Source organism: Buceros rhinoceros, unplaced genomic scaffold (genome assembly GCF_000710305.1).
Source record: "Buceros rhinoceros silvestris isolate BGI_N320 unplaced genomic scaffold, ASM71030v1 scaffold8503, whole genome shotgun sequence".
NCBI classification, from domain to species: Eukaryota; Metazoa; Chordata; class Aves; order Bucerotiformes; family Bucerotidae; genus Buceros; species Buceros rhinoceros.
The window spans coordinates 126,020-140,970 of record NW_010404181.1 but is presented as its reverse complement, the minus strand read 5'-3'; the positions used below and the strand labels follow the sequence as shown (position 1 = coordinate 140,970).

The window sequence follows — 14,951 nt, the reverse complement described above, 5'->3', positions numbered from 1 at the left end:
TATATATAGATATATAGATTTTTTATTTATATATATGTATTCATGTCAAATTCTTAATATACTCAAGAAGATACAAAGCTCTTGGTACTTGCTTTTTTTTTTAAATTTTTAAAAATTTTTTTACAAAAATTTTAGATGTGTACTATTACAGCAATATTTTGGGGGAGGTGAGGTTGTTGGGTATTTCCTGTTTTTACTCACAAAGGAAACGGCAGGCACTGAAAACCGCAAATGACGTTTGCTAGATTCAGAAATGTGCTTTCCAGTCACGCTGTTTTAAGGAGCTTGTTTAAAACTGAATGTGGCAATCAAAGAACAGTGGCAACCAAATAAAATCAGCAAAAGTCCGCTGATGCTACTAGTGAGACGTTTACTTGCTGTTCTCACCCGCTGCCCTCCCTGACCTACGTCTGGAGGAAATCAGTGATCTGAGGTCATCCAGTTCACGGCATTACCAGACACCGTTTAGGCAAAGCATGTTCTCGTGAGGTCCAAGTTCCTCCTCACACAAAGCAGGCCTGGGCATCTCAGGGGAGAACTGTTGCACACGGGTGATTTTCACACCAAATGAAATATGTGATCTCAAAACAAAACCAAAGGAACAGGGAAATCACGATGATGATTTTAAAACCACCAAACCAGTTCCCTTTGTGGCATTTTTCATCAGGATCTATAGCCCAAAGCAAACACAGATCCAACAGCGATAAATTTACCGTCAAATGTAAGTGACAGACCCATCTAAAATTTATAGCGTGTTCAAAAGACGACATCCTATGGAAAAACCTCCTATTTTCTTCCAACGTGGTAACAGCTATGCAAAAGAAATTGCTAATCATCATCACACTGGTACATTTAAAACGTAAGAGCTCCTTATCGCAATCTTCGAGAACAGGAAAATAAAAAGCCAGCCAGCTCCACTCCTCAGCACAGATTTCTGAACCAGGGACTCTGAAACCCTCAATAAACTGCGTTTCAGTATGTGGAAACAAAAACAGAGCCATTACAGAATTCAAAAGGCAGAAGTATTGTACACCATACTGTAATGATAACATAGCACTGTGATTGAGACAGCTTATTCTAAAAGCAGATTATACAGCTTGCATCAATTTTGTCACTCACTCTCCCGTCCATCTGACCAGCGTTTAATAGTATTTGTTCTGCATTTTATCCCTTCATTGAAATCCAGTAAGCCCACTCAACATTCCTGCACTTTCTGTGGAAATAATAAAGAAAACCTAAACATTTTTCAGAAGGCCTTTAAAAATGTTAAGAGTCACAGTTCAAATGAAACCTCCCAAAACAGAAACAATGAAACAACGCGCCCCAAAGCAGAAAAGTGCTAATGTCTTCATGGCTACACCTACAAGATCATTTCAAATGTTCTGCAGTTTCTCTTTCACAGGTGAAGCTGTCGTCTTTGCTGCTGCACGACCTTCACTTCTCGTACTTGGCACCATCCGCACGTAAGAGTCACCCACAAATGCAGCCAGCTAGATGGAAGCTGGGATCCTCTTTCCTCGCTTGCTTTCTTCTTGCCGGAGGGGGCGGGAGGGGGAGGGGGTGGCTGTTTCTGGTGGGAATGTGACCGAGTTACAAAGCAAATTGTCACGCTGTAAGGCATGGTGCTCCGGGGTTGGCAATGACAGTCAGCTGAGTTTTCTCCCCACATCCTCCTGGAGTCTGCAGCCTGGTCAGTGATGCAGCGCCCTCCACATCTGAATGGCAGTGGTGACTGATGAGATCCTCTGTGTCGATTCAATGTTTGTTTCTCCCCCTCAATTAAAAAAAATGTGGTTGGACTCTAGCCCTGCAAAATAAAGTCAAAGCTGATTAACGCCAGCAAGTAACATGACTCTGGTGATCCCTACCACCCAGCGGTAGGACAGTGACTGGAAATGCCAACCTCTCCCCAATACGTGGGTTCCCTGAAGGGTAGGTATGACTGGGAGAAAATGAGCACAGACCTCATTTTTCAGAGTCTGTACCCCACCTCTAAGCTTTCACTGCTCAGAGAAGAGAGCAGGAGCAAAGGGTACAGGCACCACACACATGCGCATGTCCCTGTCCTACGGGTGGGCCAGCAGGGCTGACCATGCCGCGCTGACCAGCTGTGGGAAGCCAGCGGTGCCCAGGCCTGCTCTGTGGCTGTGTACAAGGAGCTGGCAGTGCTGAACGACTGCTCCGAGCAGGCGCTTCCAACCCAGGAAGAGAAACAATCTGTAAACACTCAGCACTTTAATTAGACTCTTAAATGAAGGAGGGGAAAAGAAGTAAAATCCAACACCGCCTCCCAAAGACATACGGGAGGTTTCTCTCCCACTAAGGCCGATGTCTTCCATGCAGAATTATGGGAGTGAATTATGTTCTGGAATTTGGGTCTTTTGTCCAGTCTGATGGGAAAGTTGCCCAGTGCCTTCACAAGAGTCACTAAGACTTTCCTTTAGTCGTAGCCAGGGGCACAAAACCTGCTGTTCCAAGCGTAGCGTCCCATCTGATGGCGTGCCAGAAGGTACAGCCGGGGCAGAGGACTGTCTAGCGAGACAGCGGGAGATGGATTAGCAGTGGCAGGAGCAAAGAAAGGCCAGTGACATTACTGAGGAATTTGGCACGTGGTGAAGGCAGAGAACTAGAAAGCGACAAAAAAGCACCTTTCTTGAGCAACAGGAAAAAGAATCAGGAATCAAGAAGTGGGAGTTGTGGGTCAGTGTTTATTGTGTGAGCAAAATCTCCTCTCCGTGCGAGGTAACTTGTGTACAGCCAGCAGCTTTCCTGCAGATGAGCAGGGCTGTGTAATTCAGGGGAACCTCCGGGGACATCCATAAATAGCCAAGGATATGCTTTTCCTAAGTCTCCGGCTAATCCTTACAAGGAGCATAGAGTGAAAAAATGTGGTTGGAAGCAGGAGCACACTATTCAAATTCATTCCCATGGCCTAACAGCAGAAATCTTTCACATTTCAGCTGACAACCAATCATTCACGATATTAATTTTCTGTCTGGTTATTTGACAGGTTATTTTTTAATCAAACAGTGGTATTTGCATTCATTAAAGATACACTGAATAATATAAATACGACTGTTTTTCAAACACATTTTCATTTGTCTGAAAAGACCCGGCAAGTAGTTAGCCTTTAGGAGACTCCACAGCGATACAGATCATGCTCCAGACAAGTTAATCACTAGCACCAATTACCATTAAAAGGACCTACCATGCATGCAAATTAGACCCAGGAGTCAACAGGCTGAGGTTTAATGTCACGGGCATCCACCAGATTCACCGAAGCCCTGTTACTCCTGTTAATGTTTTTCCTATTTGTGTCATTCTGCAGCACAGGGTGAGGAGTTAAAGGCAAAACAGAGCGGATTAATCAAACAAAACCACCAAACAAGTCAGCTTGAAGGAGCACAAGGGAAAATTAGTGGTAGAGAAAGAAACAAGATCAGCAAAGGCACAATACTGACAAAAGCATCTGTAACAGCCGAAAGGCTGCACTTCCCGCTGTCGTTACTCCCCGGTTCAGCCACTCTTGAGCCTCGGAGCCATGGCTGTCAAAGAGCTCACAAGCCACAAGACCCCACGGATTGATTTCTGTTTCACAGCACAGCAAGAACAGTGAGTAGCAGCTACTGCTCTGCCCAACCGCGGGCATGGCAGCACCGAACTTTGATGTGTACCACAGGCTGAACTCAGGCTACCCTCTGTCCTTACACCCAAGCACCTCCACAGACTACAGGAGACTCACTGTTGAGGGGAAATACTTCTCTCTCAGGGAGGCAGAGCTGCTACTCACTGAACTCTGGGTTGTGCTTCCCTTCAGACCTACACTGGAGTTTGGGCTGCCTGACGTGATTTTGAGGGTTGTATCAAACCAGTTTAATGAACGTTGAGTGGCAAAAATAGTAAATATTGTTCACTTTTCTACCTTAGCCTATTTTCCTTAGAAAGACATTTTCTGTCAAGCTCCTGCTGAGAACACTCTGATGTCACTCAGTGCACCCATTCCCACTGCACCCTTGCAAAACGTAACTGCGATGAGGGAACTTGAAGTTTGCTTTGTTGACACTAGTTCAAGCAGGGCCATCTCTTGCCATACCGGAGCAGCAGGGAACACCGATGACTTGAGCCATCAGCTCAGTTTTATCAGCTCCAGAAACAAATTAAGGAGCTCAACCATGTCTACCAAAAAGTCTAACTGGACAGTGTCCAACAGGGTGCAGCTCCCCCCAGGACTGGCAAACTGAGGAGAGTGATCTGCGCTTTAAAAAACAGCCAGCTGGACTGAAGCCATTCTCCAGGGCACACCTTCACAGAAAGGCAGGACGCTGCAGGAAATGCGGGACCTGGCAAGTTAGACAGACTAATGCAGCAGGACATCTTTCTAATTCATGATTTATGGAAACGTTTTTCTCCAAATCACATTTTTACTTCCCTTGTTCGATAACAGTGGGTTTTCCTTTCAATTGACTGGTATTTGTTTCCGTTCGACAAGAATCATCTGGCTTTTCTGGTGTTACCAGCGGTGTGCTGAAGGTTATTAAGGACAGCCTGCTGCAGACTATCAAGAGTGTTTCCTACCACTGACTCGTCTCAATGATTCCTCCTCTTCCTCGTTGAAATTACTTCCCCAGTGGAAAACACAACCTCATTCTCCCCTCAGAGAGAACTGATGGCCACAGCATTAATCAGCTCTTCTGAAGGCCTCCAAAGAGGTACCGCAATGCCACAGGGATCACACAGACCACTAAGCCACACTGCACAGCATGGGGAACACAAGGAGCTTCGTGAAGCACGGGTGTAGAAGGCAGACACAGAACGATGCCATTCCTCCTTCCCTCTCCACCTCCACGTCCCACAGCCACATCCAGCGTCAGGACTGTGAGTGAGTGTTGGGGTAACTGCTGTACACAGACACACAAGCTCACACCTACTTCTCCTGGTGAAAACAATAAAGCAGGACGACACTCTGAAGTGACTGCTTGGAACAAAGTCTGAGCATGGTTTAACACTGTGGGGATAGTGAATGCTGCCTGGATGAGGGTGACAGAACAAATGCTTTCTATTTTCACAGCCTCATCCGTTTACAAGAATACAGCAACCGCCTGCATTTGCTCCTACACTGGAGAGCAGCAGTTTGTTTTGTTTCTAGTTAGCCAAGTGCGAAGTTACAAAATAGTGCCTTTATCAAAAAAAGAAAAAAGCAAGCAGCTCTCTACAGCCCCCAGGCGAGTAACCACCCTGAATTTCTTGCTGAGGACACCAGGCTTCTTTTCTTTTAAAGGCACATATTAACTAACATTCAGCTGTAAGAGGGAGCTCACTTTTAAAGGTTCTTTCTCCGAGGCATCCCCTGTGTTATCACTGGTCTTGTATTTGCGCTCCTTGTCCCGGTGATCGATGGTGGAGTACCCGTCTGAGGAGAAATAACATGACAGTCAGGCACGAAGCACAACTAAGCGCAGAAACAGAGATGATTACAAGCAGAATTCTTCAGCAAAGAAACAGGAAAATAACCCATCACCACCCAAAGATGCTGGCAGCCTGCTTTTCACACGCGCTCCAGCTCTGAAGTTGCATTTTTGCCAGCTTAAAACAAAACAGAAACCCCCTCTTTTTCTATGAGTGCCAGGTGCTGGCACTCATCAGCAAGCAGCACTGTTTCATCCCAGCCTGCTGCAGTTTTCAGTGTGCCCAAGTAAAGCAGCAAGTTGTCGTCTCACACCCCGCGGCTAATGAGCTCCAAATCCAGCCCAAATCTTGTGTTCCTTGCTTAGCAGCCTGATTAACTGGCTGTGTTCGTTCTCTGAACGCTCTGCAGCACATTCCCACTCTTCCTGAGCCTGACTACTAGCAGGTCATGACAATAATTTGGAAGAGTCCCCTTCAGAGTGTGGAGAAAAAGGGCCTGGCAAGTTGGAAGAAATCTTGATGCAAACCCTGCTGTGCTGGGACTGTCTTTCATTACAAAGTAGCACCTCTTGGTGCTTTTTCTCCTGACAGCTGTAGGAAACAATACGAAAAGCGTGATGAACCCAAGGAAGAGAAGTGTGAGTGTTATAAAGAAATGGCTCTAATTATTTGCGAACTTTTGCTTTGAATCATTGTCAGCCAATGCAAATCTTTGTTTTCTCGATGCACCAAATTTCCTTCATTATCAGTGACAAATGGTTCCTCTCCCGCTCTGCTTTGACAACACTGTAACCCGGAGTAAACAACACTCAGATTTACAGCTCCCTGTAGGCTTTTGTTTTCCCCTACGTAATCGAGGGATCATTAATGTTTTCACGTCCTGACAAACTGGGCTCTTAGAATACCACAAAAAGGTTTTACATTACCTATCAAAACGCTCCTCTCGTGGTTTATGACTTGCCTGCAACCTGTCATTAAGGAGAAGTCAGTCATGCTTTTGTGGGGGTCCGATGGCATAACCAGGCTCTGTTTGCCCACACGACAACAGCACACGCAGCTACAGTGACTTCTACCGGACACAGTGGCAGCGCAGGGCCCTAAATGCTGCCTGTGCTGGCCACAGCCAGGTTAGTTTCAAAAGAGCTGCAAGTCTTCCACGTACCTCATGAATCAAAGCGCAGAGACCTGCAGCAAGCACCTGAAGGAGCGTGTATTTATGGCATCATGGACAGCAACAGACTGTTTAACCGTGCTGCTGAAAACGGCTACAGAGCCATGGAGTTATACATGTACTACGCAGATCTTAAGGCATGAGAACACTTGCTACGTGGAGCTTTACTTACAGTTACGTGGGGACAGTGAAGGTGCCTAACATTCTTGGCTGTTCCTTTTGAATAAAAAAGAGCAAACGTTCCAGTGTTCCCTTAGGCAAAATACATCTGGACAGCTGATTCATGGCAGGTGGCATCTCATCCTTCTAAGCATACAACAGGTAGTATGTACCCGTTGTTTTAACTTCTGAACATGCCTAGCTTTCAGCTTGGTTCTAACTTGCTATTTTTTTCGGCTACGATCACAAATAGCACTATATCAAACCGTGACTGGGAGGCATTAATATAGGTATTCAAATAAAAGTAATGTCAACTGGAAGAAAGCAAGCAAATTCCAAAGAGACCACACAGCACCGTAAAGAAAAAAATGCAAGTCTTAAACTACAGATTTTATCAGTCTCAAAGCACTTCACTGACAGATGGTGGCTGTTCCCAGTCTATAGGAAAAGTCAGGCCCAGCCAGATGCTGGTGGAGCTGGGAATATCACACATACTAACTTATTTTTGGTGTTTCCTAAGAAAACAAAGGGAGAAGAGACTTAAACACAAGCGTTACATTGAAGAAAATGCTGAACTCTATTTCCTTCTGAATGCCTGGTTTCAGATCTGTAAGAGGGAATGCAGATGCCTCAAGGGCCAGAGACTAGTACGACAGCAGGGTCAGCACAGCTCTTTTACCAGCGTAAAGTAGCAGAGAAATCGGTGTGTACACCCTACATGTACTTCACCACCACAACAACAAAGACAGGGAAAAAGGGATGATGACGACCCATCTTTCGTAAGGTAACGTTCTGTTTTTAAATGTCAGCTTTATCCGTCTGAAAGAACATCACCTAGAGAAGTGGTTGAACTTTCCCGTGAGTGACAGCGTGCTCTACTGAAACAGACTGAGGCTTTCATCTGTGACTGAATTTACCTGGGCCAAGCTCATCCATAGGTATCATATCACGACTCCCAGACTTCTCGTTATCTGTAAAACAGAAACATTGAAATGACTTGAGATACATTTGCTGTTCTCATCACCTGGTCATTTTATACTAGTCACAGGACCAAGGAGTTCCATAACGTACTGAATGCAGAGGCTACTGTGAAAACCCATCAGACTCTTTGACAGTTACCCATTCAGAAAGGAAAAGTTTGGTTTAAGCTCTCCAGAGCGCACATGTAATCCTTGTATTTTGTGCTCTAACACTGCAATATGTAACTCCCTCGCTCCAAGTGGTAACAGAAACCACAGTTCTGCTTTGGACTACCTACTGCCATTAACAAGCTTCTCTCTGGTCTTTCCACAGCAGAAGAGAAGGAAAACAGGGCTGCAGCTTCACATGGCTCACAATCCAATCTAGCCACCTGCTGAGCCAGCAGAAAGCCAACCCACAAGGAAAACAAGAAGTTTATTGTCAGATCAGCAAACCAACCCTCTGCCTGCATCATCTGCCAGATCTGATCAAAGATAGGGAAGGTGGGAACAGGCAGGGCAGCGCGGGGCTGTCCTTCTGCAGTAACCTGCAGGTACACCAGGTAAAGCACAACATGGCAACCTCACCCAGGAGACTAACGATTTCTGAAAAGTCATTTTGACACCCGAGTGTTAGAAACTAGAACCAGAATCAGAGACAAAGCAAGCCTAACGAAACTAGAGCTGGAGCTACACCAGCGTGGGTACGGCTGTGTCGGGCCTGATGAACGAGCACAGACAGGTTTAGCTTGTGTTTGGAGAAACCACCTCCAGTAAAAACGCCCTGCACGGCAGAGGGAGAAGCGCTGCCAACACAGACACGTGTCTTTAGAAAGCACTAAGCAGGAGAAAGGCCAAACCCACGGCCTGGCTGAAGGCTAGATTTGTGAATATAGAACATGGTCAGACAGGCTGTTCTCCTCTTTCGAAGTTCTGACTCATGCCTATCCCAAATTCTCCCAGGTAGATCTAATTACGTTGCACACAAGTTGAAGACACCACCAGCAGTGCACATTTCACAAGGGAAAGAATACTATCCATACCCAGCGAACAGGACCGATTGTGCTGACGCTGGGGTAGAAAGCACCACACAAGTAACACACTTTCACCCCCTCGCTCCCGGTCCTATCACTCCCGTAACACAAATGCCGCAAATCCAGAAAACAAGCAAGCAGAGCACAATAGAAAAAGAAATAAATAGCAGAAGTGACCTTGACTTTTATCCACTAGGGGCAAAGTGCTGTCGTCATAACCAGACCTGCCAGCAGCACCTTTGGAACCCTTCGGAGCTGCAGAAACAGACTAGGAGAAAAAAAAAATTCAAATAATTATGAAATTGCTACTCAGAGAAATTGAACAAGAACAACAAACCAACCAACAGTACGGAGAGAGATTATGGAATGCTAAGCCCCCCTTCCCCTCTGCTGATACTATGGCATTCGAGCATTTTTTACTTTCACATAGATTTGCTGGTGGAATATTTTCCCTGTTGCCTAAATGGCAGCATTGTTGGTCTGTAAAAGGAGATCAACCTTTCCACAAGGAAAGATGAGGAGGCTGCATGTCAAGAACAGGTGGCTGCCCTGTGCTGGAGCTGGAACATTTCAAATGAGAGACAGCTGAGAAGAGACACGCTAGTTCCTCCTCCAGCAAAGCACAGGCATTTAACCTATACAAGGTGGCACGCTTCCAAACCCTGCCGCGCTACGGCTCACAGACCACCGAAACATCGAGCAAGTATGTGCATGGTGCTGTGACTGACTAGATTACATTCCACTGATCCACCACCTGGAAGAACAGAACCAAAGCCCCAAATCTACCAGACTGTGGTATCAGACTAAGTTAGGACATCTTCCGCTCCAGCATTTCCACAGCTGCTAACAGTCTAAGAGCCGACCTGTTTACCTGGAAGTGTGATTTGTTCCACCCATCCTTCTGCAGGGCGTTTCGTAGTTCTTTGTAGCTCCAGATCATCTGAAGAACGTGAGATGCTGCTTTTGTTTCTCTGGGAGACTGGCTGATTCGCAAGATAAAATCAGAGCTTCAGCATCAAGCACTGTGAGACAATTAATGTCGATTTCTTTGCGCTAAAACAATACCCAGGAGATACCTAGTACTGCACACAGCTATACTGGGAACCCGTAAGCTATAGAACAATCGTGAAATCCTTCAATGATTTCTTCCTGTCTATAGGTATTTGCAGACAAAAAAAATCCAAACAAAAAGTTGTAAATTGTGCAGATTTGGGGGTTTTCACACGTATTGCTGGGCAAGCACCGAGACCAAGGTGAGTCTTTCATCTTGTAGCTGTCATTAACAAAAGAGAGATGGATTCCATCCTGCATGGATTTATTTAGAAAAAAAAACCCGAGTTCTAAGCCACTTTTCAAACCTTATCCCTTACAATTCAGTGAAGTTGCTTCATGGTTTAGAATACCTTACGAAGCTATTTGGGTCAGCAAAAATAAGCTATTTTTAAACAGAAAAATATCCATTCCTTAGTACACAAGCACCCTCTGTAAGATGCTACAGGGTTCAATTCTCGGTTGGCTCTCCTATTTCCTAACAGTGCAGCCCCACAAAGTCTTCAGCCACTCTCCCAAAAGTTTGCTGAAAACACACCTAGAACAGAAGCTCATGTCTAACAGGTTGAACTGTATGAAACAGACTTTCCTCTAAAGCAGTCAGAACAGTTTTCAACAGAACTGCAGAGTGGAAAGTTGTTACTTCAATACCTCCCCCCCTACTGCCACAACCATTAGTGCACATCATTAAGCATTTCAGTTAAAGAAACGATTTCAGCACTGGCATTCCAGGACTGGAACACTGCCACAGGAAGAAGGCCTCTCACACTAAAAATAAAGATCATGGTTTCACTGCAAATGGTGCCTGCTAAACACACACTGACGAGGGACAACACGGCTCAACATGGCTGAAGCGACCACTCGATTAACTCTTTTTTTTTGATCAAGTAAACCTATTAAAGGTGATGACTGCTTTTACTATGTATGTATTAATTGTTCTGAAATTAAAGGCTCCGAAAGGTTGGGATGCTCGAATGCTCTCTCAAAGCCAAAGCTGCTGTCCGTAGTGACATTTTCCTGTTTGCAGTGAGTTCTCACGCATTTTCCTTTCAGCTGTCACTTACCTTGACTTGCTGATAGCTACCAGCTTCTGAATGCCCTGTGTCTGGATCAGAGACCTTGCGTTTTCTGAGCTGTCAGTAATGATTTCATGGATGGTGTTCAACACCGCAACCACTGTATCCTCTTCCAGGTTCTTTGCAGATCTCTGCTGCCTGCTGGGCAAATTTCTTACCAGCTCACCCATGGCATAACTACCTAGATAACAGGAGAGATACCATTAGTCACCCCTAATAATTATTTCAGCTTCCCATCCTGAAATGATAAAACTCCAGGGTGTTTTCCATGTCAAAAAACTTTATAATGCACCTGTTCTGAACCTCAAGACTGTAACTTTACAGTGCATTTACCATTCATTATTTCAAGGTGATTGAGAGTTGATGCCCAAGACAAAGTCCTTCACCATAAACACGAATGAAAAGGTATTGAGGGGTGGGGGGGAAAGCAATCTTTACTGCGAATTTTACAGCCAGCATCGATCATACTTTGCAATGCCCGAGGCAAAAAGCATCCAGTAGCTTCTGTTAACGCCACATATTCATGCCAACCCACACACACGGCTTACGCAGCTTAGCCTTGTAATGGGCCTTCTGGGGCAAGGTGTGCAGCCACGCATTTACTAACCTCCCCCCAACAAAGGCAAGGGTACTTCCTCCCGGGTGCTGTTAGCCTTCAAGGCACACAGTACTGGAAGAAATCTGGGGAGTCTGGAGTTTATCACTCCCAGGTGTCCGTCTGTACCATTTGCCTTGCTACACCTCTGAACTATTAAAAAACCCCACCCAATGTATTAAGGCAGGATCTCACCTTGCTATTTATTAGTATCAACTTTGATGATGGCCCTAAACCTGTGACCAGTACTTCCTGGCCTGACAAGGTTCTAGTTTAAACAAATACATGAGCTAAGTACAGAGGCATCCAGAGGAAAACAACTAACAGCTGAATCTTTCAAGATTCCTGCTTACGGGCAGGTGAATGCTTATTTACCCTCCCTGGACAGGAGCTAGTGAGCACTGCTGAAGAGTAAGTTTGCTGTCCAACTCTTACAAGTACCTACCACATAAATGGATGAGAAGGGAAGGACGGAGTGAGAAAAACGGGGTAACCTTAGAGCCCACTGCGCCTCCCCAGGTTAGCTCAGAACGCCACGGGCCAGACTCCCGCTCTAATCCGAACAGCAGGCCTAAGGAGCAACACCTCTGTAACCACCGTGTGTGACATGGCACAAGAGCCATGTCAGACAGAGCTAAGGAAGAGACACGAAACCTCTTAACCCAGCCAATCCTCTACACACCTACACATGCTCTTCTCTCCTGCAAAAATCTACATCTGCTTTTATTCCCGAGTTAAGAGATTTCCCTCAAACCACATCTTGTTTAAGTGGGCTGCCAATACAATCTGAGATGGCAGCCCTCCATTCGTGTCTACAGAGAAACAGGAGCAACACCTCTGTAACCACCGTGTGTGACATGGCACAAGAGCCATGTCAGACAGAGCTAAGGAAGAGACACGAAACCTCTTAACCCAGCCAATCCTCTACACACCTACACATGCTCTTCTCTCCTGCAAAAATCTACATCTGCTTTTATTCCCGAGTTAAGAGATTTCCCTCAAACCACATCTTGTTTAAGTGGGCTGCCAATACAATCTGAGATGGCAGCCCTCCATTCGTGTCTACAGAGAAACCTCAGCGCAGATGGAAACTGCATACAAAATCAATCCTCAGCACGCTGACAGAAAACGTGAGGTCTCTCAGGCAAATCCAAGATCCCAAAGTTCAGCAGATACCTATAAGATCTTTATTGCGACGATCCATGGAAAGGTTCCTCAGGGCAATCGACACAGCCCTCACAACCTTGTCAGAGTCGGACTGGAGCAGCTCCACAAGCACTGGCAAGCCTCTCTCCTTCCGCACGGTGGCACGGATGTATGTGGACCACTGATCAGAACAAAAGGGGAAAGAAAAAACAAAGCACTGTGAGTTCGTATTCCTGTCCTTTCCTTGCCCTGGCACGTCTTTCAGTACTGTAATTAATTTCTTTTCCACGCAAAGACTAGTTAGTTCGTGTGTTCTGATGCATCTATAACTTAACCCATCATTCAAGTCCACGAAGCACCAAGGAAGAAAGGATGTAGAAGTTCATCCTACAGCTTAGCAAGCTGCTGGGGAAAGAGGACAGGGATAGAAGGAAGGAGCAGAATCTGTTCTGTGCACACCTCGGTGTGAAAACACATCCCTCTGGATTAGGAAAAAAGAGGTCATTTGAAGGGAAGAGTAAAGCATCCAAAGCATCTGTTATCTTGCCCCACCTCCAATTTCATGCTTTTATTCTGTTTTATGATTGATCTTAAAATAAACTATATTCAAGAGAGCCATGAAATACCACCCTGCTGATCCTCAGGCTGCTGCTCAGTTCGCCAGGCAGTTCTAGAAGTGATCAGGAAGAGCTCTGAGAGAACTGCTTGATTAGTGCCACAGAGGCTTCAGAGGGGACACTTTGGAGTGTAGTTTCCCGAGCAATCTGACAGTTCAATGATTTAAGTATTCAGGACACCTAATCATCTAACAACAGGATTTTCTGAATAGACGAAGCAACGGTTAAGTAGTTTAAGTAGTAAAACCTGCTCATGGTTAAATTATCATGAGCTTCGTGACACTTCCACTACGCAAACACCATCTGTCCAGAAGATGCAAAACATCTTAAGTGGGCAAATAAGATGGAAGTAATTTCATGAGAGTTCCCATCTCCTTCATTTTTAAAGGTGGTGTAAACGCACAAAGTAACAGTACGCTTACAGCAGGATACAGCTTTGTTCTTTAATTACACAACAGAAGTAAAAGAGGCTAAAGGAAAGACTGTACTCACCGTCCAGTTGCCAGCACTGAGATTCTGCAAAGCCCCTGCTGCAGCTTCCAGAGTGTTGAAGTTCTGGCTTTCGGTGAGAATGGAGAGGTACAGTCGGACCACATCTGGCTGGTACAGTAATTCAAAGCCTGCAGGTGGAGAAGAGGAGAACAGAAGGGAAGCAGAGAAGACAATGTTTGAATAAACACATAACATACCTTTATTTCATCACACAGGAGAACAGCCAAGAGAAAGCTACACCGCAGAAAGGGCCTCTGCCAGGTCCAGGACGTTTTACCCACAGTTGTTGACAATGGTGCACACGGGAACTCAAGCACAGGACATTTCAGCAGGCCTGAAGTTCCCTTCGCTTGTCTTCAGGATGACAATTCTTTCTGCAATCTGTGCTATGCTATAGACTGCCTGGCAGGTTGAGTACATGCATGTAACAACAAGGTGACAGAGACAGTTTTTGTCTGCAACAATTCTTACTTTGCCTCTCTAGGCTGGGTGACAAATTCATCTTGCACTCCTGTTTTCATTCAAATCTTAGTACCTTTACAGACGTAAACAATAGGGCCAAAAATAACAAGCTACACATTCCTATCAGCCACCCCCTTCTCACACATAGGGACAAAAGAAAGATGCAAGATGTCAAAGTGACTGGAATCCCCAACTGGCAGGGCAGGAAGAAATGCCAACTCCAGTTCAAGTATTAGGTAAAGAAATACACCACACCGGGAGATGGAACCGCCATCTACGTTAACTAAATATCCCCACGATCACGGTATCATCTGTGCGGTTTAAGCACGACAGGAATCACAACTATGCCCAGCTCTGCCATGGATTTCCTTTTGTGACGCTGAGTAGCTGACAGCACTATCCGTCTCTTGACTTCCTCATCCCTGGGATTAGGATTTATCCATCTACCCATATTAAAAAGGGGGCCTTAGGCAAGTCATTCCAAGATGTTGCATATTTTGAAGCCATTTTTATCTCTCTTCACTAAGTGTGGCATGACACACTGCATTGACGAGGGAAGAGTACCTAAACATCCAGTTAAAGAACCTGCCAGACAAACACGATCTCAGAAATCAGGGTGCTGTTCAGATTATGTGAACAAAAATCTGTTATCGCCTCAAGTGCTTTGGCGAGTGCAGGAAGGCACAAGCAACCTGTGGTCCATATAGAGTCATCTGCAGTCGCTGTAGCTGGGTGGTATTTCTGGACTGCTGCCTTTGGGGTGTTTGCAAAAAGTAAAGTTCAG

At 45.4% G+C, this 14,951-nt stretch overlaps 1 protein-coding gene across 1 annotated transcript in view; it reads right to left on the bottom strand.

Moving 5' to 3' along the window:
* Positions 1 to 1,151: 1,151 nt before the first annotated feature.
* ARVCF (armadillo repeat gene deleted in velocardiofacial syndrome) overlaps positions 1,152 to 14,951 on the bottom strand; it is a 95,141-nt gene continuing 81,341 nt past the window's right edge. Inside the window, exons 11-19 of the mRNA XM_010133270.1 lie at positions 13,706 to 13,833; positions 12,627 to 12,777; positions 10,844 to 11,036; positions 9,601 to 9,712; positions 8,907 to 8,997; positions 7,654 to 7,707; positions 5,319 to 5,410; positions 3,209 to 3,322; positions 1,152 to 1,807 (exon numbers count right to left, since the gene is read on the bottom strand). Coding sequence (XP_010131572.1) covers positions 3,221 to 3,322; positions 5,319 to 5,410; positions 7,654 to 7,707; positions 8,907 to 8,997; positions 9,601 to 9,712; positions 10,844 to 11,036; positions 12,627 to 12,777; positions 13,706 to 13,833 — 923 coding nt within the window. The 3' untranslated portion in view covers positions 1,152 to 1,807; positions 3,209 to 3,220. The remainder of the gene's footprint in view (positions 1,808 to 3,208; positions 3,323 to 5,318; positions 5,411 to 7,653; positions 7,708 to 8,906; positions 8,998 to 9,600; positions 9,713 to 10,843; positions 11,037 to 12,626; positions 12,778 to 13,705; positions 13,834 to 14,951) is intronic.